The following is a 24,137-nucleotide window of genomic DNA, read 5'->3' on the forward strand; positions in this document are numbered from 1 at the left end:
GACCAGACGCAGCATCATGTGACTTGGCTCATGTGAACATGGCATCCAGGATAAACAAGATGTTTTCTGCGGGGGGTTCCAGCTCAGTTTCTGTAGCTTTCTACGTGTTGTGTTTAATTTGCGTCCGAGCCGAGATCCAGTCCGCGGTGATCGACGTGCAGAGCGGCAAGCTGTTTGTGGTCGACGGCTTTCAGAAGGACTTTGTAGCCTGGGCCAACTTCACTGATGACATCCAAACATCAGGGTGAGGGGAACTGGGTCTGTGGAAGCAGACGTGTTTTTTCAATCAATTATTTTTGTTTATTAGTTTTGTCTATAATTCACTATAACAATGTAAAATGTCCGACACACATTTCTCACTAGGCCACGACCGATATGTGTTTTTTACGCCTAAAGCCTGAAACATGCTTCTGCGACTGCGTCTGCGTCTTTTCACGCCGCTGTGGCGCAAGACTCGTTTTCATTCATGCTTCCCCAACCGTTGCGCGTCTTACAAAGCAATTCCGCGCCAGAACACTAGGCGGAGTAATGCTTTTTGTCGAAGACGACCTTAGAGACGCCTTCTTTCTTCTTCGTCGATTGTTTATTTACATAGCCACTGCGGCTCCTCGTAGCCTTTTTCTGGCGGACAAATCGGCCAGTCAGTGACGGGTTATACAAGTGGTCATACTTTCGGATCTCTTCTGCCAAGTGCTCTTCTATTTGGTCCATATTCGTTCTTCTAAATCTTCCGTGATTTCTGCCGGTATTATGGGGCATGAAACCGGAAATGCAGCTCCAGAAGGGATGTAGAGCAGACCAATCACAGCCTTGCGGGCTGAGTGAGCTTGCGGAGCTTTGCCGTAAATTTTAGAAAAGGGGGTCGACACCCGTCAGCACGTAAGGAGGGATACATAAGCACGTAAGGGACCCGGAAGGGCTCTTGCGCTTACGGGCCAGTGAAAACGCAGAAGCATGTTTCAGGCTTTATACCGATATTGGGAAGAAACTAAGAAAGTGTGATACAGAAATATTGGTTGATAAATACACATTGTAAAAAAAATGGCAATGTTTCCTAAGATGTTTATAATCAAATATATGAATAATACAACAGTAATGCCACCAAATATATAGAATTTAAATTAGAATTTGTTTTTCTCCATTGTTGATTCTGTAAAATAAGTTTTTCGTGCAGTCAAACAAACAAAAACCCATATTTATGTGAAAGTCAACAATACATATATATTTATGAAATGATTATAGCTTGTTATTTTACATTTATAAATTAATATTTATTTAGTGTGTGTTAAGAGAGGGAGAGGCTAAATACAACCAATATGTGAGATTTTACTTTAAAATATGTTGTTTCAATACCCGCAAACATACACAACGATACTGATATGTCTCATCAGAAGTTTATTTTTTTATTTTCAATTTGAAACCTTCACAAAGATCTTATATACATTTCGTCATTTGTCCTGATTCCAATGTGCTCTCCTCAGCTGGTCATTCTTGGAGGTCACGACCAGCAGTAAGTACAATGACAGTATCCAGGCCTATGCAGCTGGAGCAGTGGAGGCTGCTGTCACATCTCAGGTCGGTATCAGCCCTCACTCTCCTGCTGTCATTGTGCTTTGATTTAGATGTAGTCCAAAGGTTCTGTTTACTCACTTCGTTCTGCATTGCTATCCATGTTTCTGTAGCTCATCTACAAGCACTGGATGAACACACTGATGGGCTACTGTGGGCCCTTTACAAGTCAGGCCGGTTACTGTGAGCGCCTTAAGGCTTTCATCACAACCAATCTGCAGTGGGTTCAGGACCAGATCGAGAAGCATCCAAACTCACCATACTGGTACCAGGTACTGAGCATTGGGAGTATGGATAAAATATCCTAAATCCAGTGACAATCTGTTTCAGTGTGTGTTTGTTTTTCTTGTCAGGTGCGTCTGGCCCTGCTGCAGCTGAAAGGTCTGGAGGATAGCTACAACGACGAGCTGTCACTTCCAACGGGGCCGCTCTCCTTCAATCCATTTGGTTTCCTGTTAGTGCTTTGTATTAATCAAACATGTTTTATCATGTTTTTTCCTTTTCTTGATATCTCACACATTTTCACTGATTCTCTGTCCAGTCTCTTCCAGCTGGGCGGGGATCTTGAAGATTTGGAATCGGCTCTGAACAAATCAAGCCAAACGCGACCTCTTGGATCGGGTTCCTGCTCTGCTCTCATTAAGCTGTTGCCAAACAATAAGGAACTGCTGGTGTCACATGACACCTGGAACACCTACCAGTCCATGCTCCGTATTATGAAGAAATATACGTTTGAGTTCAAAGTCTCTCCTTTAGGTACTTGACTGATTTGATTGTGTCTCTGGTTTTAGTTTTTTAATTTATATTAAAGGAACATTTAAAAATGTTGGTCAAAATGCTTATATGCATTCTTGTGTTAGGGGAGAATATCAATTCCACTCCCATGACTGCACAGTAAATATGTGGCTTAGCTCAGCATAAAATAACAGAAGAAACCTCTAGCTTGGCTCCATCCTGACTCCCTCAATTGGTGTCCGGGCAACGTTTTCGCAACACGATTCTGAGAAACAGTCTGTGACATTAAACCACAACATTCTCTCTTCAGACTTTGGTTTTTGTGAGGATTAAACAATTAAGATATTATTATTATTATTATTAAACTTTATTACAGGCTCAAGGCCCACAGAATAAAAAGACAAAACATACAATCAATACATTACACAAAAATATACAAGGAAACCATATGTGTTAATGGAATGAGGTTAAGAGATGTTGGTTGTTAGTCCTGGACCAACAACCAACAGAGTTCAATATAACTCTTGGCATAAAAGCAAACATGTTTTCCCAATATGTCATCTATCTTTTAATCCGCTTTTTTTTTCAGTTTTTCCTAACATTTAAAGCAGCAGGAAAATATTGGCAGCTTTGTTATTTATATATGTTGGAATATAGTTGAAGGTGTTCTGTTTTCTATTTCAGATAATTATTTTATTCTTGGGAGAATTCAGGCATTCTCATCCTACCCTGGTTCCATCTTCTCTGGAGATGACTTTTATATCCTCAGTAGTGGCTTGGTGAGAACTCTTTATGCTTGGCAAATGTAATGTATGTGAAATAACAGTTTTCAGTATTTGAATATGTTATTTTATTAGGTGGACCTTCTTGTTCTCGTGTCTGCAGGTTACGTTGGAAACTACCATCGGCAACAGCAACCCCGCTCTCTGGAAGTTTGTGCAGCCCACAGGAAGCGTCATGGAATGGCTGAGGAACATTGTGGCTAACCGACTGGCTGTTACTGGCAAGACATGGGCCGAGATATTCACTAAGTACAACAGCGGAACGTGAGTTTCACACACCAGAAAGAATTCGGCTCGCGTTACCTTTTAACCAGCACTAACACCACTTTGCTCAGACGTGATCCTCTCCTCTGTTATTTGTCTTGTGTTCAAAATTCCCACTGATGACAAGATTAGATCTGGTGTTATGTAAACTTAAACAGACATGTGGATTAAAGAGAGTAAAGGAAGTAGAAGATGGCCAGTTGTGTCATAAGTCTATAATGGGGTCATCATGCTCTATGTTTGATTTCATCTGCTGAGACAGTTGATTCAACTTCAGTTACAATTACATTAAATAAATGAATGATAATCAGTTTGGACACAATGTGTGGTTGTTTGTTAATTTCCTAGGTATAACAATCAGTGGATGATTGTAGACTATAAGTACTTTACTCCGGGGATGACTGATATCAAGGAGGACCTCTTTGTTGTGTTGGAGCAGATTCCGTAAGTCTTTGCATTCAACCTTTAAATCAAACAAACTTTATTTCTGCAGACATCTAGTTACGCTGTGACAACTCGTTCACTTAGAATAAGCTTTTCTCTTCTTCTAATGCTACAGGGGACTTGTTGTTTACGCTGACAAAACTGAGGAATTGCTGAAGAAAGGATATTGGGCCAGTTACAACATACCGTAAGTATCCTGTTAAAAAACTGTTCTTTATGTAAATATGGTTGCATGTTCTCACAATGTCATTTTTTTGTTCATCCTTCTTTGTAGATACTACCCGGCCATATTTAATGCCAGCGGCTGCAATGAGCTTGTGGAGAAGTTCGGCCCTTGGTTCTCTCTGGAGCAGTGTCCTCGGGCTCAGATATTCAGGAGAAACCAGACAGATGTTACAGATTTGGACTCAATGGTTCGCCTCATGAGGTAAGATCTTTGTGTTACACAGGTTTGAGGGGAGCATTCCAGTCATTTGCTGGACTTATCCGCAAAATACGGTTAAACTTTAACAATACATTTTATTTTACTTGTGAGATGCTGTGTCCCTCCCCAGGTATAACAACTTCAAGGAAGACCCATTATCTAAGTGTGAAGGCTGTGATCCCCCTGGCAATGGGGAGAATGCGATCTCGGCTCGATCGGACCTGAACCCAGCGAATGGAACCTATCCCTTTGGTGCCTTAAGGCAGAGGTCACATGGGGGAACTGACATGAAGGTTTTTATTTAGTTATATTGAATGCTTTCTACTTTTATGCATACTGAATCTTTTGTACATTTTTGGATTAAATTAAATTGACTGGTGTCTGATTAGCTCTTTGCAAAATCAGCTGTATTGTGCGTGCGCTTATCGTGCACATGTTTGTTCCTCTGCAGATGACCTCCTACGAGATGTATAAAGACTATGGCATGGTGGCAGTGAGCGGGCCGACCTGGGACCAGGTGCCACCCTTCCAGTGGAGCACTTCCCCTTACAAAGACTTGATGCACATGGGTCACCCTGATACTTGGGCATTCAAGCCTATAAAAGTTAGCTGGACTTCCTAATAGTTATTATGTTATTATACTATGTGTTCAAGTAGCATGGACAAAACTGTCAGCTGTGCTGTTTTAAGTTTTGAAAAAGGGAAACAATACTTTGGTTTTATGTTTTTTTCTGAACAGAGGACAAGTCCTGTTTAATTTGGAGTATTGAACTCTTTGCAACATAACCACAATTCTCACAATCTTACTAAAATGGTGTATTATATCAGATTTTGTGTTTTTAAGATGTTGATTTCTAATGCAAAATGTGTGAAAATGAAACAACTGCCTATCTGCTGGTTTAGAAATGTATTTGATAGGTGGAAGCACAACATGCTTTGGAGTATCAGTACTGATGTTGACGCACATGCAGACTTTCTGTCTCACCAACAGCAATTGAGTTAAATGATTTTGAGTAATTCTGTTGTGATGCTTTATTTTAATGATCTATTTTGAAAACTATTTTCTAAATAAACAGTGCCCTGATAATTGTCGTTTTTTAAATATACATTTGTGTCATGCTTGGTCTGTGTAATGGTTGCCAGTTAGATTTTACACATTAAAAGAAACAATAGTAGAATATTTGGATTAAGAAAACTTTTTTTCTATCAGATTTATGTGTAAGTCATATTTTTGAATCTTGCTCTAAACTCGAAAAAATGCAGTGTTAGATGAAAAAAAATTCCCTTTAAATTTCACATTAGTGAAAACACCATTAGGATTCTTATACGATTTTGCAGATCCCTCCCAGGTCATCAGGAGGAATGTAAAAGGAGTGTGGCTTGGCAGCACAGTCTGGCCCCCCCACAATAGACTGACTTCTCACCACAACATCTAGAGAGTGCACAATCCTGGGCTTCACTGACATGACACAGACCCTGGATCTGCCCACTCCCTACACACAGGAGCTCCTCATCAAATTGAGCTAGGAGAAGTCAGACATGTGTCCAGCAACAACGTCTAACAACAATCCCAGAAGGGCAGCGCTCGGATCTGCGTGTGTATGCTGCCATCTACAGTATGGGAGAGGCACTGCATAAACTGCTGGAGTGTATAACCAATGATTACAGCCTAACTATACAGGACTTTGTTAATATAGCATTTATATTCTTGACTGCAAATCCAAATGATTCTGTTTCATTTTAAGTAATTTGTTTACACTTGCTTTTTCAATGTCAACGTCTGTTTCCCATGCACATAAAGCTCCTTTGAATTTGAACTTGAGAGAGAGAGAGAGAGAGAGAGAGAGAGAGAGAGAGAGAGAGAGAGAGAGAATGACGGGAGCACGTAAACTGTTTACAAACATGTGTGCCATCCGGGCTGCAGCTCGTCATACGTCACGGTCGACGGCAGCCCTGTCGTAAAGCGGCAACGCTGTCGTGCAGTGTCGATGGAGCTGAACTTTAAACCAGGGCTGAAGGAGAGACGTGTGTGTTTTTATCTTCTTATTGGAGAACTCCAGTTAGCGTGTCGTCAGTGAACTCGGGGGGTCTCAATGTTTTAACAGAACCAGCGACGTGAACAGGAGGAGACTCGCTCGAACTGAAGGTATGAAGCTCTGCTTTAGCTCGTCAGCTAACAACAAACAGTGACACTATGAGTGCTACCTCTGTTCTCTGGATTCAACGTGTGTCGTGTGCCGCACAGCTGGAACACTGTCTACATACTCTACAATGCTGTTGTTCTGTAAAAGCGGCTCGGCAGCAAAAAGTGGTGTCTATTAGAAGTTATCCTGAACTGCTCAGGTTGGACAGGTTTATTGATCCTGTATTATAACTCCTAAAACAATAACAGGCTCCAATAACTAATCAGCCGGCTGTATCAGATGTGTGGAAGTGGGATGTAAAGCTGTCCAATCTCTACTAAATGAAGTGACTTTTGCATTTGCAGGTTTTGTGTGGAGTCTGATGATGGGTTCCTGGCATCCAGTGACGAACCTCAGAGACTATGCATCCCATAATCCTCCAATGGTGACCTTTCTTCTGTGTATGTTGAGTCTGGTCATCTCCTTCATCTGCCTGGGCTCTTACAACTACTCTCACACTCTGCCCAACCCCGACACAGCAAAGGTGAGGAAGCACAAGTGTTGTTGTATTATTGACACATGTTTGGTGATAGCTCAAGCACACACACAAATGTCTGCCGACCCTCTCAGAAGGTGGGAGAGTAACTGAGAGTAATCAATGAATGAGTAATTAATAGAAATGTAGCGCTTCATTATCCATAAGAATAAGAACAAAACAAAATAGTATACTTGATCATTGTATAATACAAATTAAGTAGATTTGATTCAAATATATTAACGTATATAGCATTTTCTTTTTATTATTGTAGTGTCTTTTTTACAAATACTGATGAAATTTGTAATTTTAATAACTTTTAATAAGATGTATTTAGACAAATCTTTCCAGGAACTACCGTCATTGAGAATATAGGACAGGAAGGGTGACAATTGCTCATGTTACTGTGTCAGCGTTGGTATATTGATCCACCTTCTGGTCTCCTTGATGCATCAAGTCTACATTAAACTTTGCTGCAAAATACATTACTAGACAATTCTCAAATAAATGCAACAATGTCATTAACATTAATTAAAGATTGTACCATTCAATGTGTAGGTGATGAGTATTGTTGTGCAAAAGAAGCATATTGTTACACAGGCTGTGACTGAATGAATGCATATGTTTTTGTTGATCTTGTGCTTTGTTCCTCTTTTAGGACTGGAACCAGCTTCTGTCCTCCTTATCTCAGCTCCAGCTGTGTACGAAAGCCAGTGCAGATTCCTCTGTACTCGTGTCACCAGCTCCCCCTCTTCTGGTGGAACAAAAAGACGATAAAGAGACAATGGTTGACCCTACAAAAACGTCTTCTTCAGTCACACATTTTCATCTCAAGGTTCCTGTGGCGTTGACTGCCAGCTCAGCTCATGGATCTGTAAAACGCTTTGGTCTTTCCACTTCCTTGCGAGCCAGTCAACTACATCTCGGGGGTCGGTATTAATTTAGGTTAGTTGTGGAAGTGAATTAAGTCTTTATAAGTATACAATCTCACCCATACACATTTTTTGTGTATTCACGTTTTACTCCCCAGGCAATGAGATTATCAATATAACTCTAGAGTTTCTGACGGGAAATAGAACCCACACCTGCCTCAACATTAGTGCCCCATCACACCTCCTGCCCCTGAGCCCGTAAGTTAATTCACATTCAAGCTCCCTTAACTACTTATTTGCCTGAGTCTGTTCCTCCGTCAACTCACGACTGTTTTCTTTGTGCGTTCACATGCATGTACTGGATACTTTTATGAAGACGTCCCATGAAGTGTCCTGCATTTAAGAAAAATATTTCACCCGTCCATGTGGAAGTGAGCAACCAGCTGCCCGCGGCATCACAAACCTGCTACAGTTTACATAGCAAGAATGACCCGACACTCACAGTCATGTTGACACAGGTAGAGTTTGTCCCATATGAACAACATAATATACATGTATACATATTCAGCCATAATACAGATGCCCTTGAGTAATTTTGTCAATCTACTTTTACTCTTTAGGAGGAGCGGACTGTTGCGGTGCGTCATCTGTTGGAAGTCAGTGTTTTCCTGCTCGGAGTTTGCATGGTACTCTGTTTAGCTGCGAGTGTGAAACGTTCGCTATTGCCCTGCTACAACTGGAAAGGGCTGGATCTAAAACATGTAGGTCAACTCTTACATTACTGTCAAACTGACAGTTTTGACTGCTTTGGTTTTGGAATCTAAACATGTATTTTGGTGTAAAACATTGTAGCATGTTGGGAAATGTACAGAGACTGTTAAACCTGACTTTACAATTTACTTTATTTGCAGGAACCATTGAGTGACTCCTGATCTTTCCGGACCCTCTGCATCCTGTAGAGAGCAGCTGGTTGTTGCTTTTAAAGAAACTGACTTCATGAATGTGTTTAAGTGGAGCATCCCTCAAATAAGAAACTGAAGCTCTATACTGCATCCAAGTGAGAAATTGAAATTGAGGGATATGATGAAGAAAGAGTATATTTTGCAGTTGGATCATGGTTCAATGGGAACAACTTTTCAACACATAATGCCTTAACTGGTGGCTGGTCATATACCACTCCCTAGTCTGTTTGTGATATACAGTACATTCCAGGGATTATTAACTTTCAAAACTTTTCTACATCAATTGTTACCCGGAATCATTTTGAGTACCTTGTAAATAATTGTCTGATTGCATTCAACTTTGTCAGGTTTAAAAATACCATTTTTCTTTTCAATTAAAAATCTAAAAGTCACGTTATTAACCACTTTTGAGTAATAATATAATATACCCTGTTCCTATCAGCAGTTGTACTAGTTGTTTTTTATTACTTTAATTGACATGTCTGACATTGATCATAGAAGTCAAATGTACAGATCCAGAGTGTGATTATTCTTGTATTCACCCAAAGACTGTGTAATGAATTGTGACTTTAATATTGGTGGACATTTTCAGAAGTGAATATTGAAGAAATATTGACAGGTTTCTAACTCTTGTTGTTTGTTTTCTAAATTTTAACATATGGTGTTAAACGGATACCATGTGAAATTACTGTGTATTCTGTTTAATTCCTATGAAATATCATATTTGTCAAATAACAAAGAGTTTACAGCACAAAAGGCAAAGTGATGGATTCTGTCCAAGTTTGTGAATCTGACTGGAGTTAATGGACATTCCTTGGAGTGCAACATTGGTGTAATTGGAGGTCATGTGAAGAAGTGTGATATGTCATGATGCACACTCGCAGTGACAGTAAACTGTTCATCACTGACTTCCTCAGTTTATACTGAAGCCGAGCAGCTTCAGTCAAAGTGGGAGGGGAATTATTTTTAATGAATTATCTAACTTACATAACTTATAATTTTCCAAATAACTGAATAATTAGGTATTTGAATGTTCTTTCCTGACAGGCACTGCTTGATGTTAATTTCTATGCATTATAGAAATTCACCTGCAGAAAACCTTTTCATGTATGGAAACAAAAAAAGGGACGACTCACTACTAAAATTGAAAAAAGAATTGAAAATAGAGCAACAACAAAGGTTATGGTGCTGATCATACATAGTCAAACAGACCTGTTCTGTCAGTTGAAAATAAAAATGAACTTCTCTGTACTCCAATGTGAGCTATAAACTATGTGAATATACAAGTGAGTCATTTAACCGTTAATAGGTGGTCATTTAGCTCAGTGAACTCCACACATGAACACAAATATACAAAGGTAAAGCATCACGACAAAGGAAATACGCGCTCTGCTTTCTCCTGCCATCTGTAAATGAGACCGAGAGCTGTTGTGTTGCAGGTATGGCCTGCCCCTTTAAGGAAAGTTTGTAGTATGTGACGTAGTGCATCTGGGTATTGTGGGTAAAGAGACGCTAAAAGTGTGTGTATAACGAGAAGTGACGGACCAACTGGAGGTGATGGCAATGTTGTATATCTGCTGTATATCCGAGAAATAGAGTGGCCGCATTCCAAGTAAAGAAACACCTCCTCCTTATTCACGGAGCGGTCCGGACGGCTGGTTACCGGTGACAGGGGCGGCACCTGGTACAGGCGGCATAGGAGACTGACTTATCATGACGTGACACATGCAATGTAAAACAATACATTAACGTCACACCATCATCCTCTAACCCCGGGGACGCACCGGAGATAGAAGCTTTGCGAAAAGCGGTCAGCCTCCTTTCCTCTCCCATGTTAAATACTTTGGCTGTTCGCACCGGGAAGAACCGGGAGGCTCCGCGGCCACACACACACATATAATCTCCTGTGAAGACCAGCATCATTTACCCCTGAACCAGCGCGGAGAAATGATGATGATGATGAAAAATAAAATATAAAAAAAACATATTTAAAATAAAATATAAAAAAATTAAATAAAAAATTAAATTAAATTAAATTTAAAAAAAAAACTGCGAGCGCACATCCTGCGCAGAAGTCCATTGCGCACATGCTGCAGAAGCCCACTGCGCACATCTGCGCAGAAGCCCATTGCGCACATCTGCGCAGAAGTCTACTGCGCACATCTGCGCAGAAGCCCATTGCGCACCTCCTGCGCAGAACCCCATTGCGCACATCCTGCGCACAAGCCTATTTTTTTTTTTTTCGAACCAGGGTCCTTCTTGTTGAAGAACGGATGCTCTACCAACTAGGCCACACCGCCTGATGCTTGCCGAGAAGAACTAAACACATTTAGAAGATGGCCAAATTATCATATGTGCGTGTGTCCGTGTCATGTTTATACTGCTTTTGATTAACACTTCAGAGAAAATATTTGTACTTTACTATGTATATTTGACAGCCTTACTTAAAAGTTACTTTTAGATTTTTGCCTTTTAGATACTGGACGATTGTTAGAGAATAATATAAAATATAAAAACCCTATAGACTAAGTAGCAGGGGAAAATTTTCTTTTAATAAATGAATTGATAAGTCGACCAACAGAAAATTACCTGTCCACTATTTAGATATTCTCGAAACTTTACATTCTAATTTTAATTTTCTGTTGTGATTCTAATAATTATTAATGTTGGTGACATTTCCTTGATAAATGGGTGGAGGTTTTATTACCTCTGCTAAGGTGGTTATGTTTCATCTCTGATTTGTCAGTCAACAGGTTTATGTAATAAACTACTGGACCAATAACCACACACCTTGTTAGAAGGAAGCTGCATGGATCAGACATGAACCTATACGGTCCCGTTGAGCTCTACTGAGTGCCAGTCTAGTGAATGAATCTGGAATCGTCTCTCAAAAAGATGTGATCGAAAACGTCAGGACAAGTAAATCCAGTTTCATTTCACTTCACAACAGTTACTCATAGAAGCATGCTGTATACAAAGAGATGTATAAAAACCTACTCATTTTGGCAGCATAGTAGGGACATTATAGACTGCGGTTAGAGTCAAAGATCAAATAACAGGTGCACAATTCAGAAAACACCGCAAAGTAGAGGAGGAGAAGAAAGAACAATATAGAGGTACGAATCACCCTGATTGTGGACATCATTAATGTTTATTTGTGTTGACATGACATGATATGCTATCAGTACAGGACTCTTTTGATATTTTTTGTTATATATTTGTATTGTTTTTTATAGCTTACAAATGTGTCTGCCTGTGTGTGCATCTGTTTACAGTTCAAAAGTTATTGGGGATGCATGACAGTTTCTGGTGTATGTTGGGGGTTCTCGCCTAGGGCGCCAACATTACCAGGGCTGGCCCTGACCAGTGAGCTGAGCTCCCAACTACGGTTCGGAGCCGAGACACTGGCCAGAGAAGAAAACACTTGGTCTGCATATGTGTGCCATGAGTGATGGGTAATGTAGTGCGAAGTCGAGTTAGTTGGTTTAGTTTAGGCTACATCGCGGACATTTTACGGGCACTGAGCAACGACATGGTGAAAGCATTCGATTTAGACAGCGTCTCTCCTGAGAGTAAGTATTGACATGTCCAAAGGGTTAGTGAACAGGTAGGAGTGGGGCACGTGACAATTCTAGGCCAATGGCTGTAGGGTTTTGTGGGATGGCAGGCTCTCATTGGCTGATGAGTTGGCATATCAAGGGTGAATGAGGAAGGGAGGTGAAGAATACGGTGGTGGATGACAGGAGTGTCGGAGTTACGAACAAGAAATGTGTCGTGTTCGCTGGACTTTAATAAAGTTAAACATAAAGAGAGAAGTTTCCTGTCGTCTATACGCGAGGACGCTATAATATGAACGTGTTCACCGTTCAAACTCATTATTTGTCATTGAGTTGCGTTCAGTTCATCATTCTCATAAAGGTTAACGTGTTCAATGAACGCGTTCTTTTGCGTTCGTTCATGCACAACACTGTCGACATGAAACATAAACAGTGAACTCCACGCATGATGCGCCACTGTGATATCCGCCTACGTAGCAGAGTCCCTCCTCCAATCAGCGTGAGAATGTGCGCACCGGGCCTCTCTATTGACGGAGGAGGAGGATTATTTGCGGCCTGGCGGACTGTTTCTGATCATGGAGAAGGGAATGTAACGTTACGAAATATTTATTCCTCGTTGGACGCGTTGTTACGACCATCAGTGGCGGGGAGCCACCACACAGTCGCCGTCTCATAAAAAGGTCTGCAAAGTTGGTATAAAGGATTTAAAGCGGCTAACGTCAGCTCCATGTTTTCACTCTGTGAAGCTAGCTAGCTGCTGGTACCGCAGATACACTCTGTAGATGATGCTAACGTCCGTTAGCTACCTTAGCCCAATATTAAGTGTTATTAACAGTCACTGCATTACGTCTGAAGCGTATATACGATGTGCTATTCACTAACATGGCCGGCTCTTGTTTACAGGCACACAACTTAGACCAGTGACTTGTCTGTGCATAACTACAGTAGCGCCAATGTCTGCCCAGCTTACACGGTGCCGACAGGCGTCTTCTGCTCGTAGCTAAACAAATGTGTTGTTGGCATACAGGCCTCCCACGTGGTACCAATCTTCAGGGGTGGGGACGTTTATGAACTTGTCGTTGCTGTTAACCCCCCCCCCCCCCCCCCCCCTGACTTTTTCTGCAGACCAGACCAAGTGGCGTCGCATCATGTCCGCGGTGTTATTAAATTACTGTAGGTGAATCTACACGGTTCGTGGTAGTTTACATTACTGTATTTGCATTTACAGGATAACAGCTGTTGACTAGAGCTCGGTTCACCAGGAAGAAGAGAAACCGGAATCAAGGAAAGAAGCAGGAAACCTTTGTGAGTGGCCATGGCCTGCTCCAACTACAGCAACCTGAACAGAGCTCAACTCACCTTCGAGTACCTGCACACTAACTCGTGAGTACACACTTGCTGGGAGTTCATACTTGCAGACAATCATCGCTAGTAATTTTAGAGACCAACAATCGAATACAGCATGCATGACAACTCATTCATGTAACAAATGGCTCAAAGGTTAAAACTGATTAACAGCTCAGCACAAAGGTTTTGAACACACAGGAAACAAATGTCATGCAATGAACATCCCTTACACCTATCCTAGAACAACTTCAATAGTTTCTGAACTTTGTTCTCCACTTGTTTGTATGCGTTTGGAGAGAAATGTCACACAAAACGTTTGAGGCAGTTTGAATGTAATGATTTCCGTTCTGAAAATAGTTTCTATAATCTGAAGTTAACATTATGTTATGTGATATTCTTAATGTATATTTGCTAAGATATATATTTAACCTTTTGAGCATGAATTAAACATGGAATGTAAAATTTGTACATTATAACATCAGCTGCTCTTCTAGTTTAAGAATATAATGATGAAATGTATTCTTTTCAGAGTACATTTAGTTTCTCATTATTGATTTCAACTCTCAAATATATGCATTATTGAGACTTGGATTATCAAACACAATTGTTTGTAAGTTTGTTCTCCTGTAAGCAGTTATCAGTGTCAGTTTGAAGTTTAACCGACATCACCAGAGTGAACAGCAGTTGTGGCTGGTTCTGAATAAACAAACAGAAAACCTGTGAATGAGAGAAAACACAAAAAGAGTGATTTGGGTCACATTATTGACTGTATGGATTTTAATGGTAGTTGAAAAGCCTGTGCCCTGCAGATGTAAAGATCTAACCTAGTCTTCCTCTCATTTCATGTCTTATACAACAAATAAACCTAAACCTGTATCTTGCTGTAGCCCCACTGAACCTCCTGCCTATACTTGAACTTGCTGTGGTGCACTTGTCATCACATTCAGAAAATGTGTAACACACTAATTCAATCACTGTGAATTATCCTGACATTTTTTAGCTGTAGTCTCACATAGGCTCAAATTGATATTTTTAGGATGTCTGGAAATTGTTGGGACGTCAGTGCCTGTCTTAATGCAGTTTTAATGAAACAGTGTCATTCTTTGTTCTGTTGTAAGGAGGTGAAGGTATTTAGTTATAAAGAAGAGCACTTCAGTGTCATATGTATAAGGTAAATGTTAAATAGTCAGTGAACCAGTTAATCATCTGTCCTATTTTCATTGACATGTGTCTTTAAATATACTGTAGGAAATGTAGGCTGTATAATTAAATAATAAACCCACTCAAAATATCTATGTAGGGTTCAGAACCTTATAAGTATCTTTTGTATAAGTGAAGTCCCCATTAATAATCCAATATATTATTGTCTGTGAACATATTCTTTAATTTCCTGCAGTTATTGATTTGTTGTCTGTTCCAGGACAACCCATGAGTTCTTATTTGGAGCCTTGGCGGAGCTTGTCGACAATTCAAGGTACCAATAACGATTTGTATCAGAGCCTGCAATTGTTGAAACACTATGCAGCTTGATACCTTCTTTGTTGTACATAGAAAGACTCACACTTGGTTTGTTTCTTTCAGAGATGCTGATGCCACACGCATAGATATCTACACAGGTACACCTCAGAATATTCACCTGGTTTCTCACACTGAAGCATACGTACTTATTCATGGCTCATAATATTTGTCTGTCACCGTCTCACTTTTCTAACAGAAAAAAAGCCAGAGCTGCGGGGTGGCTACCTGCTCTGTTTTCTGGATGATGGTATTGGAATGGACCCCAGTAAGTGTGACTAATTATCAGAGAAGCCAGTTTTAAGTTGTTGTGTACATATGCTTTGTGTGGGAGAGGTTTTTTAATGTTTAAGTATAATGTATTCGTCTCATATTTTATTAGATGAGGCAACCCATGTGATTCAATTTGGGAAGTCAAGCAAGCGGTCACCTGTGTCCACACAGATCGGGCAGTATGGAAATGGACTGAAATCGTAAGACCCTCTCAGAATTCTTGTTTGGTAGTGGTTCAGTTGGTACAACTGTGTTTGAATAATCTCACACTTTAAAATGTTTGTTTTCACAGTGGCTCTATGCGAATCGGCAAAGACTTCATTTTGTTCACGAAAAAAGGCAACACGCTGACTTGCCTTTTCCTGTCGAGGACTTTCCATGAAGAAGAGGGACTGGATGAGGTCAGAGTCAACTGTCAGTTAAGGCTATTGATTCCTAAATGTAACTTTTATTTGGGATGAGTGCCATTAACAGATAACTTTATTAATAATTGAGTCTTTGCCTTCTTGATAGGTTATTTTATAGTCTCCAGAACATGTGGATATAAAAGTTTTGTTGTGGGAAAAACAGTCAACTTTGTGGGTTTGTCAATTACTTCATTTTTTGCTTCTTCTTTAATGTTCGTTACTTGTGTGATGTTTAACACTATTTGTTTGAGGGTTACCCAATTAATCCACCGTTTAAACCCATTGGTCTTTTGTTGAAATTGGAGCTCCTCAAACATCTCAGATTTTTTGTACTTAGCAGCTTTTATTTGTCTCTCTTCAGGTGATAGTGCCCCTCCCTTCCTGGGATCTAACAACCAAGCAGCCGCTGACCTCTGATCCGGAGAAGTACGGCATAGAGACCGACCTGATCTTTAAATACTCTCCTTTTAAAAATGAACAGCAGCTGATGGAGCAGTTCAACAAAATAGAAAGCAGCAGTGGTGAGCATGTTAATTTGCGTCTCCTTGTAAAGAGAATACATTTGTGATAGACAAAAGTTAATTGGCCGCACTCCAAAAAGTTAGTTTAAGTTTCAGGTAAATCAGTTATTACTCAAAGCATCTCTTGAGTGCAATGCTTAAAATGCATTTGTCATTAACATGGTTTCTGTTGTGTCAATATATTTCACTTTTAATATTGTCCTTTTTATAAACCTTAGCTTTGGGGAATGACATGTTTGATATTGATGTTGCATGTGGGTTTTTTATTTCAAGGAACTCTTGTGATCATCTATAATCTGAAGCTGATGGACAACAGAGAACCAGAGCTGGATGCAGAGACAGATCACCAGGACATTCTGATGGCTGGGACGCCTGCTGAAGGAGTGTGAGTGCAAAAGTTACTTTATGACTTTAGTTTTGAAAATTCTGGCTAGAATTTTCTTTGAATGACGGCGCTCCTTCCTCTCTCACAGGAAGCCGGAGAAGAGGTCCTTCAGGGCCTACGCTGCTGTTTTGTACATCGACCCACGCATGAGGATTTTTATCCAGGGACACAAAGTCAGGACTAAAAGACTGTCCTGCTGTCTCTATAAACCAAGGTAATATAATATCACACTTATACTGTATCTATAACTTCTTAATTTCAGTGACTATCCTTCATTGGTGCTCTCTTTTTTGTCAACAGGGTTTATAAATACTCATCAACTCGTTTCAAAACTCGTGCTGAGCAAGAAGTAAAGAAAGCTGATCACCTCGCTAAGATTGGTGAGTCTGTGGTGTATTTATCCTATTTAAGTTAGTTTTAGTTTACTTTATTTGACTTGACGTTTTTCTGTCCTGTATTTCAGCGGAGGAAAAGGCCAGAGAGGGGGAGAGTAAGCGCATCGCGCTAGAGACCAGATTAGGAGAGGACCTGGCGAAAGATTCACGGGTAAATCAAAGAAAATACGATGGTCAGCTTGTCCTGTGCAAATTTTGGGTTTTGTCCATGTAATCAAGGTTTAACTGGAAAATGTTTTGTCTTAACACCTTGATTTTTAAAGCAAACTTCTGCCTTTATTTAAATTGGAGTTAAGGCTGAGGTGGGATTTGAAAGGGTCAGCAGTGGAAGCACTTCTGCTTATTCCGTTTTGCAAAGGCATAATCTGGGATATCCTCCCCTTCTGCTTTTCCTCAAGGCGATTCTGAGAAAGGTTCAAGATTCAGCCATGATGCTTCGACGTGATGCTGACATGAAGAAAATGATTCTCGAAGCCAAACAGAAGTAATATTAACAAACTTTATTTTTCTCACGTAGAGATTTACAAAAGTTATTATCTTTTTCCTCACATATGCTTGCAATTTAAAAAAACATCACAATTAGAATATTTACAGACTGACCAAGACGGATGTGTATTGCTTGTATACATTTTTCAAATATGACAAAGCACAACTCTATGTCCCACTGTTGCATACAGGCAACAGTAGTCTGTACTTCAAACTACTTTCTTTTTGCTGTGCCTTGTCTATATCCTGTCAGACTCATATTCTTTCTTGTACCTCAGAGCACTAAAGGAACCCAAGGAGTTGAATTTTATATTTGGTGTAAACATCGAACAGAGGGACCTGGATGGGATGTTTGTGTACAACTGCTCTCGTCTCATCAAGATGTACGAGAAGACAGGGCCACAGCTGGAGGGAGGAATGTGAGTCTCAAGCAGCTATTCTTTGTGCTTATTTGTGCAAACTTACTGTCATAAAATTTCCCTGATATTGTCACATATAGATGACCACGAATTTGAGACTGTGTTTACAGTTATTAGTCCCTCACACTAGGGTGATGCCCTGTAATAATTCGTTATCTCTCAAGTATTAAACGTGCTCCTACCAGTGCCGTACAACTCAATGATGAAACAGTTTTTTCAGCCTTATGGTTTGTGTGCTTTAGGGCGTGTGGAGGTGTCGTTGGCGTAGTGGATGTCCCATATTTAGTTCTAGAGCCTACACACAACAAGCAGGACTTTGCAGACGCAAAGGAATATAGACATTTACTGAAATCCATGGGGGAACATTTAGCTCAGTACTGGAAGGACTCGAATATTGGTGAGTTTTGCTGAATTGTCTGATTTCCATTTGGTAGCACCCTGACATGCATTGTTAAAAATTTGCTGTACTCAATTCTTGGCACGCTAAAGACTAATTAGAGAATAATATTTATTTGATTTTTTTTAATACTTAAATAATTATGTATCCGTGTGCTCTTCAGCCCAGAAAGGTATAGTGAAGTTTTGGGATGAGTTTGGATATCTGTCTGCCAGCTGGTCTGCACCGCCTTCCTCAGAGCAAAGATACAAGAGACGTCGGGCCATGGAGATACCACTAACTATTCAGTGTGGTTAGTTCAAAATCAATACACATAGTGGTACTGTATCACACGAAACTAGCTTACAGCTATAAACTCTCTGGGGCTGGTTTCTGTTTTCAGATAAATGTTTAAAGTGGAGAACGCTGCCATTCCAGATGAACGCTGTGGACAAACGATACCCAGACAGTTGGTTGTGTCTCATGAACCCCGACGGCACTCAGGACAGGTACACATAGATCTCAAATGTTGAAATTCATGCAATGTTATTCGTTTTTTGGGATTCATGGGATAAATTAATAGCACATCATTTGAGTCACTACATCATTGTTTGTGAACAATGAGGAGTACATGTTAAATATAGTTGGTGTATTTTACATTTTCAGGTGTGATGCTCCCGAAAAGAAACAGAATGTGCCATGTGGTATTCTGAAAAAAGAAAAGCTTACAGTTGAAGGCAAAAAAAAAGAGCTGGTAGAGAAAATTAAACAGCAGCAGGATAAACTTGAGTACTTGCAGGTACCTGATTATCCTTCTCTCTTTTCCTTGCTATGTTGTGTGTACATAAATTCGTAAAAGTTATTCTTTCCCTCTCAGAAAACCAGCACCATCAACTCTGCAGTGGATATAAAAAAGCTACCGATGGAGGTCAGCATGAAACCAACAGAGGGCTCCTCTCAGGTACAATTCAATTGTGTGAATACTCCTGTCAACTTCTTTTGAAACACTGATTTCATGTCCATGTCTTACATAAAGTAGCTCACTAGCATCTGCCTCCATTTTCTTTGTTGTTTGTGCAGGCAACAAGATCTTCTGAGAGATCCACAACACGGCCCCGCTCTCCACCACTTCCAGCTCACCTAAAAAATGCCCCAAGTACCCCTGTAGCTCGTGCTTCTTCTCAGCGCCCCACCCGGACAGCTGCCGCTCCTCCAGCGCCAACGAAAGTTGAGTCACCAAGGTCCCGAGCTGCAGCAAAGTCTCCTCCAACTGCTGCAAAGCCTGCAGCAAAAGCTGCAGCAAAGCCTGCACCCAAAGCTACTGCCAAAACACCTCCACCAAGCCGCAGCTCAAGGGTAAGTTACAGGTTATATAAAGCATTTCACCAATACCAAAGTACTAATGGCAGGTTTTATTGTAGAAAGTTATTAACTTTGCATTTATGTCCAGTTAAATCCAAAAAAGAAGTTTGAAGACATGATATCTTTCTCCATACACAGACATCTGCCAAAGCATCCTCTGCCAAAGCACCACCTGCTGGACAACGCAAGAGAATTATAGAGCAGGAGGACAGTGAGGAGGAGGAGGATGAAGAGGAGGAGGAGGAGGAGGAAGAAGAAGAAGAGGAGGAGGGCAGTGAGGAGGATGAACCAATGACAAAGAAATCCAAGATGGCAGCAGCAGCTAATAACAACGGAAAAGTTGTCGAGAAGGCCCCACTTCCCAAACGTGGCAAAGTGGACGAGGTAAACAAACAGTAGTTCCCATTTGAGAGTAGACATTTTCAGACATCGGTTCAGAAATACGGGTTGAAACTTTTTATCTCACTGAGAATGCACCTGCAGAAAATTCAAAGATTTCAAACAACACTCAACAGAGGACGACAAACTGTATGAAATAGTAGAATATCTGCATAAACCAATCACTATTGTGAGTCTGGCTCTCTGTGTCAATGTGGGTGTGATGCATTGGGTAATGTGCTGTGAAGGTGTTTGATGCAGTCTCAGTTTTCCAGCTACTTGTTGCCCCCAGTGCTGCTTCCACCTTTTTTTCAAATCAGTATCGGACTATGTTAGGACATCAACTAAACTGCCGTAATTTAGAACATGCTTTTAAATGTTTTATATCAAGTCTTTGTTTATCTATATCTAGAAAACGCGTATGCACGATATTAATTGCTTATAATTATTTATATGCCATGTTGCTTATACGGTTATAGTCCTCCTCCTCACAGAACATTAGTACAGTACATAACTGTGAGTGATTAACTCCACTGTGGAGAGCACATGATTTTCTTGACAGCACAACGACACAGATCTTATTACCACAAACTCTTGACACATCTGTTTGTGTCGTTCATGTTTGTTTCAACTCTTCTGCTTTTCTTCATTTTTGCATCTGTGGCATGTTTGCATCACCATCCGCCCCACGTTGATGACTCATGGGATTCTCCTGGATTTCTACAGACATATGAGAGGGGAGAGAAAGTCTGCAGAAAACTGCACAGCATCTCACTCTGACATTTGCTTTAAAATATGGAGGAACTGCAGAGTTCAGTGCATGTCTGACAGCAGCTTATGTGAATGGTAGACAATATGGAGATGCTGAAATAAATTGAAGGGTCATTTTGTGAGTTTAAGATGTCAAAAGTAAGGTTATTCTTTGGTCTCTAAGTCTGAATATCCAGTCAGAGCACATCTGCTGTTGACTTTGCAGGTTAACAAACAGCCCCAAGCTGAGAAGAAAGGGGTGTCTACCCCTACACGGCAGACACCAACCACACCGACCTCTGCTCCTAAATCCATTACCACACAACAGCATGGTGCTAAAGCCAAGGTAGCTTTCCTCTGTCCCTCTTCTCTACTTCAGCCCGAGAAAGCGAGGCTGCATCTGCTCTCACATCTTCTAACAGTCCTCTCACCCACACTGCCAGAGACAAACACGTTACTTTTAAACATAATTTATTAAGCAAAAAACTACTAAACTTCACAAACTCAACTTAAACTCTTGAGCTTGTCCAGCTTAGCAGCTAGCTCCTCTGGCCTCGGCAGAGTCCTCCCGCCCTTTTAAGCTTGAGGACCAATCAGCTAACCGCTTTCACCTGTGCTGACTGATCCTCCATGGTGCAGGTGAGGCGGCTCTCCCAGCCCCCTCACCTCCACAATAACATTCTCTCTTAAACTCTTCTCTAATGACTGGAATCAAGCATGCCACTCTCAACCAAAGACTGAGTTCACACTGTGGGCCTTTCACCTCATTCAATCATTTCTTTTAACCTCATTCTATCTTTCCCCTAAATCATTTTTTTGCTGCTGTGGTGGTAATGACTGTTTTGTTGCAGGCACCTGAGAAGACGCCACAGCCAGAACCAGAGAACGACATCAAAAATCCTCAGAAAGGTGAGATGATGGACTGCTCCACCCTGACATGTGTGTCCCTCGCCGATAACTGGAAGAGGACAGATGTGATGGGATGAATTTATATTCTTTCATGTAAATGTCCTCTGTAGATAAGGGTCTCCTGGTTGAAGTGCGCGTCAGTAAGGAGTGGTACACGGGCAGAGTCATCGCTGTGGAGGCAAATAAACAGAGTGTTCGTTGGAAAGTAAAGTTTGACTACGTACCCCGATCCACCCCAAAAGACCGATGGTAAGATTCTCTCTGGGGCACGTTTTCAATGACACTCTAGATAATTGTCATCTTATAAGTATGTGTGTGTGTTCTGAAAAGGGTGTTCAAGGGAAGTGATGATGTCCGGTTGATGAGGCCGCCATCTCCAAACTCTCAGACGCCTGACACCCAACAGGAGACCGAGAGGGGGCCGGCACCCATGGAGCCAGACACGACACAGCCAGGAACCAGTCGAGAGGTGACAGACAGCCTGGTCACCATGTTGAGGTGAGCTGGTTATAATAGTAGTAGTATTATCACTGATCGCAGCCGTGTGGTATGTTCACTGTGCTGTTTCTGTGTCCAGGACTATGCTGCGGTACTTTTTCCCTCCAGCTTTCCGGATTCCAAAGGATGATGTCAACAGCATGACAGCTGATGAGTTGGTGGCTTTTCCTTTGGTGAGATAGACAGTAGATTATTTGATTTATTCATTTTTAATAACTTTCAAAGCTGAATGTAGTATTACATTGAAACCAATAGTCATATGAAAGTGGATAACTTTATATCTGAACTATCGGCCAGGATGTGTAATATTCTTCCTGCTGTATTTCTTTGAGTATTGGGTGCGGGGGATTAAGGTGTTTTTTTCCCCTCCATTTAGAAAGAATATTTCCAGCAGTATGAATCTGGTCTCCAGGCATTGTGTAACTCATACCAGAGCAGAGCTGATGCCAGGGCCAAAGCTGTGGAAGAGAAGAGCAACAGCGCTGAGATCAAACTGAAGGAAGCAGACGAGAAACTCCAGAAACTTCGAACAAACATTGTAGCACTTCTGCAGAAAGTGCAAGAGGTAAGATTATTGACTGCTTAATTTGCACTGCACATTATTGATTGCCCAATAAACAACATTTGTTTGTTTTAAATACAAAGCAAACTAATGTTTTTGTTTTCCTTCCCCCAACTTTCAGGACATCGACATAAACACAGATGACGAGCTTGATGCATACATAGAAGACCTTCTCACTAAGGGTGATTAAAGAAGACAAAAGACAAATAGAAGAGAAGAGGACGTGCACATAAACAGTTTCATTTCAACCATTACTTTGTTGCAATGTCCCAGAGAACTCATGTGCAGAAATGGTTGTGAATATTTAGGGACATTTTCATTGTTGATCCTTCAACACATTGAATCAGACTGTCATTAGTTTGACCTTTTTGATTTTGATCGTGTCAGTGTAATGGCAGCACCAGCATGCTCATTGAGTTCGGTCAGGGTCTTTGTCGATGAAACATAGTTGGGTAGCCCTCTGGCTTGTGGTTTTCATTTTAGTCCTTTTTATATACTTGCTTATATACTGTATGTTACACTATGTTTAAGCCATCGTGTCCTGATTGACCTTTGAAATAATTTTTGTCGGTTAAATAGAATTTATGCTCCATTTATATAGTCATCTGCATTATTTAACTGCAGACAATATTAGTTTCTCATTTTGGTCTATTGTCAGGTGAGAATTGGAGGTCACTAAAGAGTTGGGTATGTATGGGTTGTGCTCCACAATGCAACCACTACTTAAATGTTAACTTTTATTTTTGTACACTAAAAACACATCAGTGTTGCCCATCAACCTGCCTCCATCCTGGTCTGTGTGTCAAGCAATGCAGGTAAATCTTTTATGACTGGGTGACGAACCACACCCACCAACAACAACTACTTACTGGGTTTTATCAGTAGGAGTATTCCCTTAAATCCCCCATGCAATCAAGCTATGACTGTAAGGTGTTTATTTTGAGAGGGGAAAAAGTATTTTAGTTTAATGCAAAAGTTGTTGTGTGTTCATAATTAATTCGTGCCTGTGTTCTTTCTTTCAAACAATTTTTTAACATGTCATGGAAATGTTTTATTAAACGGTGCATGCTTTCAGTCTTTTTGTTCTGATTGGAACATACAATTCTGTATTTTTGACAAATCTTTACTTAAAACAATAAAACCGGTTCAGCAACACCTTTTATACATGTATGTGTGCTATTTTTATATTTATTATGTTAACATTTTGTTTAGCTGGATTAAAATGTTCATTTTGAATAGTCTGTACATTTTGAAAACACGATATAAGTGTTACAAATTGTTATTTCC

At 40.6% G+C, this 24,137-nt stretch overlaps 3 protein-coding genes across 5 annotated transcripts; all 3 read left to right on the forward strand.

Moving 5' to 3' along the window:
- Positions 1–8: 8 nt before the first annotated feature.
- plbd2 (phospholipase B domain containing 2) lies at positions 9–5,324 on the forward strand. Its single transcript, XM_062382060.1, has 12 exons — positions 9–244; positions 1,482–1,575; positions 1,683–1,841; positions 1,923–2,023; positions 2,111–2,325; positions 2,989–3,083; positions 3,190–3,350; positions 3,699–3,794; positions 3,910–3,981; positions 4,069–4,221; positions 4,349–4,511; positions 4,670–5,324. Exons 1-12 carry the CDS (start codon positions 39–41, stop codon positions 4,838–4,840), a joined length of 1,686 nt encoding a protein of 561 aa, XP_062238044.1. The 5' UTR covers positions 9–38; the 3' UTR covers positions 4,841–5,324.
- An 857-nt stretch (positions 5,325–6,181) lies between these two features.
- On the forward strand, positions 6,182–9,472 carry zgc:158398 (uncharacterized protein LOC568894 homolog). The gene is made up of 7 exons (XM_062383769.1): positions 6,182–6,364; positions 6,707–6,885; positions 7,535–7,805; positions 7,907–8,006; positions 8,125–8,266; positions 8,369–8,509; positions 8,660–9,472. Exons 2-7 carry the CDS (start codon positions 6,724–6,726, stop codon positions 8,678–8,680), a joined length of 837 nt encoding a protein of 278 aa, XP_062239753.1. The 5' UTR covers positions 6,182–6,364; positions 6,707–6,723; the 3' UTR covers positions 8,681–9,472.
- A 3,300-nt stretch (positions 9,473–12,772) lies between these two features.
- On the forward strand, positions 12,773–24,010 carry morc2 (MORC family CW-type zinc finger 2). 3 transcript variants are annotated; one of them, XM_062382061.1, is made up of 28 exons: positions 12,773–12,947; positions 13,496–13,650; positions 15,035–15,088; positions 15,196–15,230; positions 15,329–15,397; positions 15,512–15,602; positions 15,695–15,803; positions 16,171–16,330; positions 16,604–16,715; positions 16,804–16,929; positions 17,016–17,095; positions 17,179–17,261; positions 17,509–17,594; positions 17,875–18,015; positions 18,258–18,412; positions 18,576–18,704; positions 18,795–18,900; positions 19,058–19,190; positions 19,269–19,352; positions 19,472–19,747; positions 19,892–20,137; positions 21,108–21,227; positions 21,733–21,790; positions 21,901–22,039; positions 22,121–22,288; positions 22,368–22,461; positions 22,665–22,853; positions 22,972–24,010. In XM_062382061.1, exons 2-28 carry the CDS (start codon positions 13,583–13,585, stop codon positions 23,038–23,040), a joined length of 3,180 nt encoding a protein of 1,059 aa, XP_062238045.1. In that variant the 5' UTR covers positions 12,773–12,947; positions 13,496–13,582; the 3' UTR covers positions 23,041–24,010. The 3 variants fall into 3 exon arrangements, with proteins under 3 accessions (XP_062238045.1, XP_062238046.1, XP_062238047.1); XM_062382062.1 differs by lacking the exon at positions 21,108–21,227; XM_062382063.1 differs by lacking the exons at positions 12,773–12,947; positions 13,496–13,650; positions 15,035–15,088; positions 15,196–15,230; positions 15,329–15,397 and having other exon boundaries at positions 15,695–15,816.
- The last annotated feature ends 127 nt before the right edge of the window (positions 24,011–24,137 follow it).

The sequence above is a fragment of the Platichthys flesus genome, chromosome 3 (genome assembly GCF_949316205.1).
Source record: "Platichthys flesus chromosome 3, fPlaFle2.1, whole genome shotgun sequence".
NCBI classification, from domain to species: Eukaryota; Metazoa; Chordata; class Actinopteri; order Pleuronectiformes; family Pleuronectidae; genus Platichthys; species Platichthys flesus.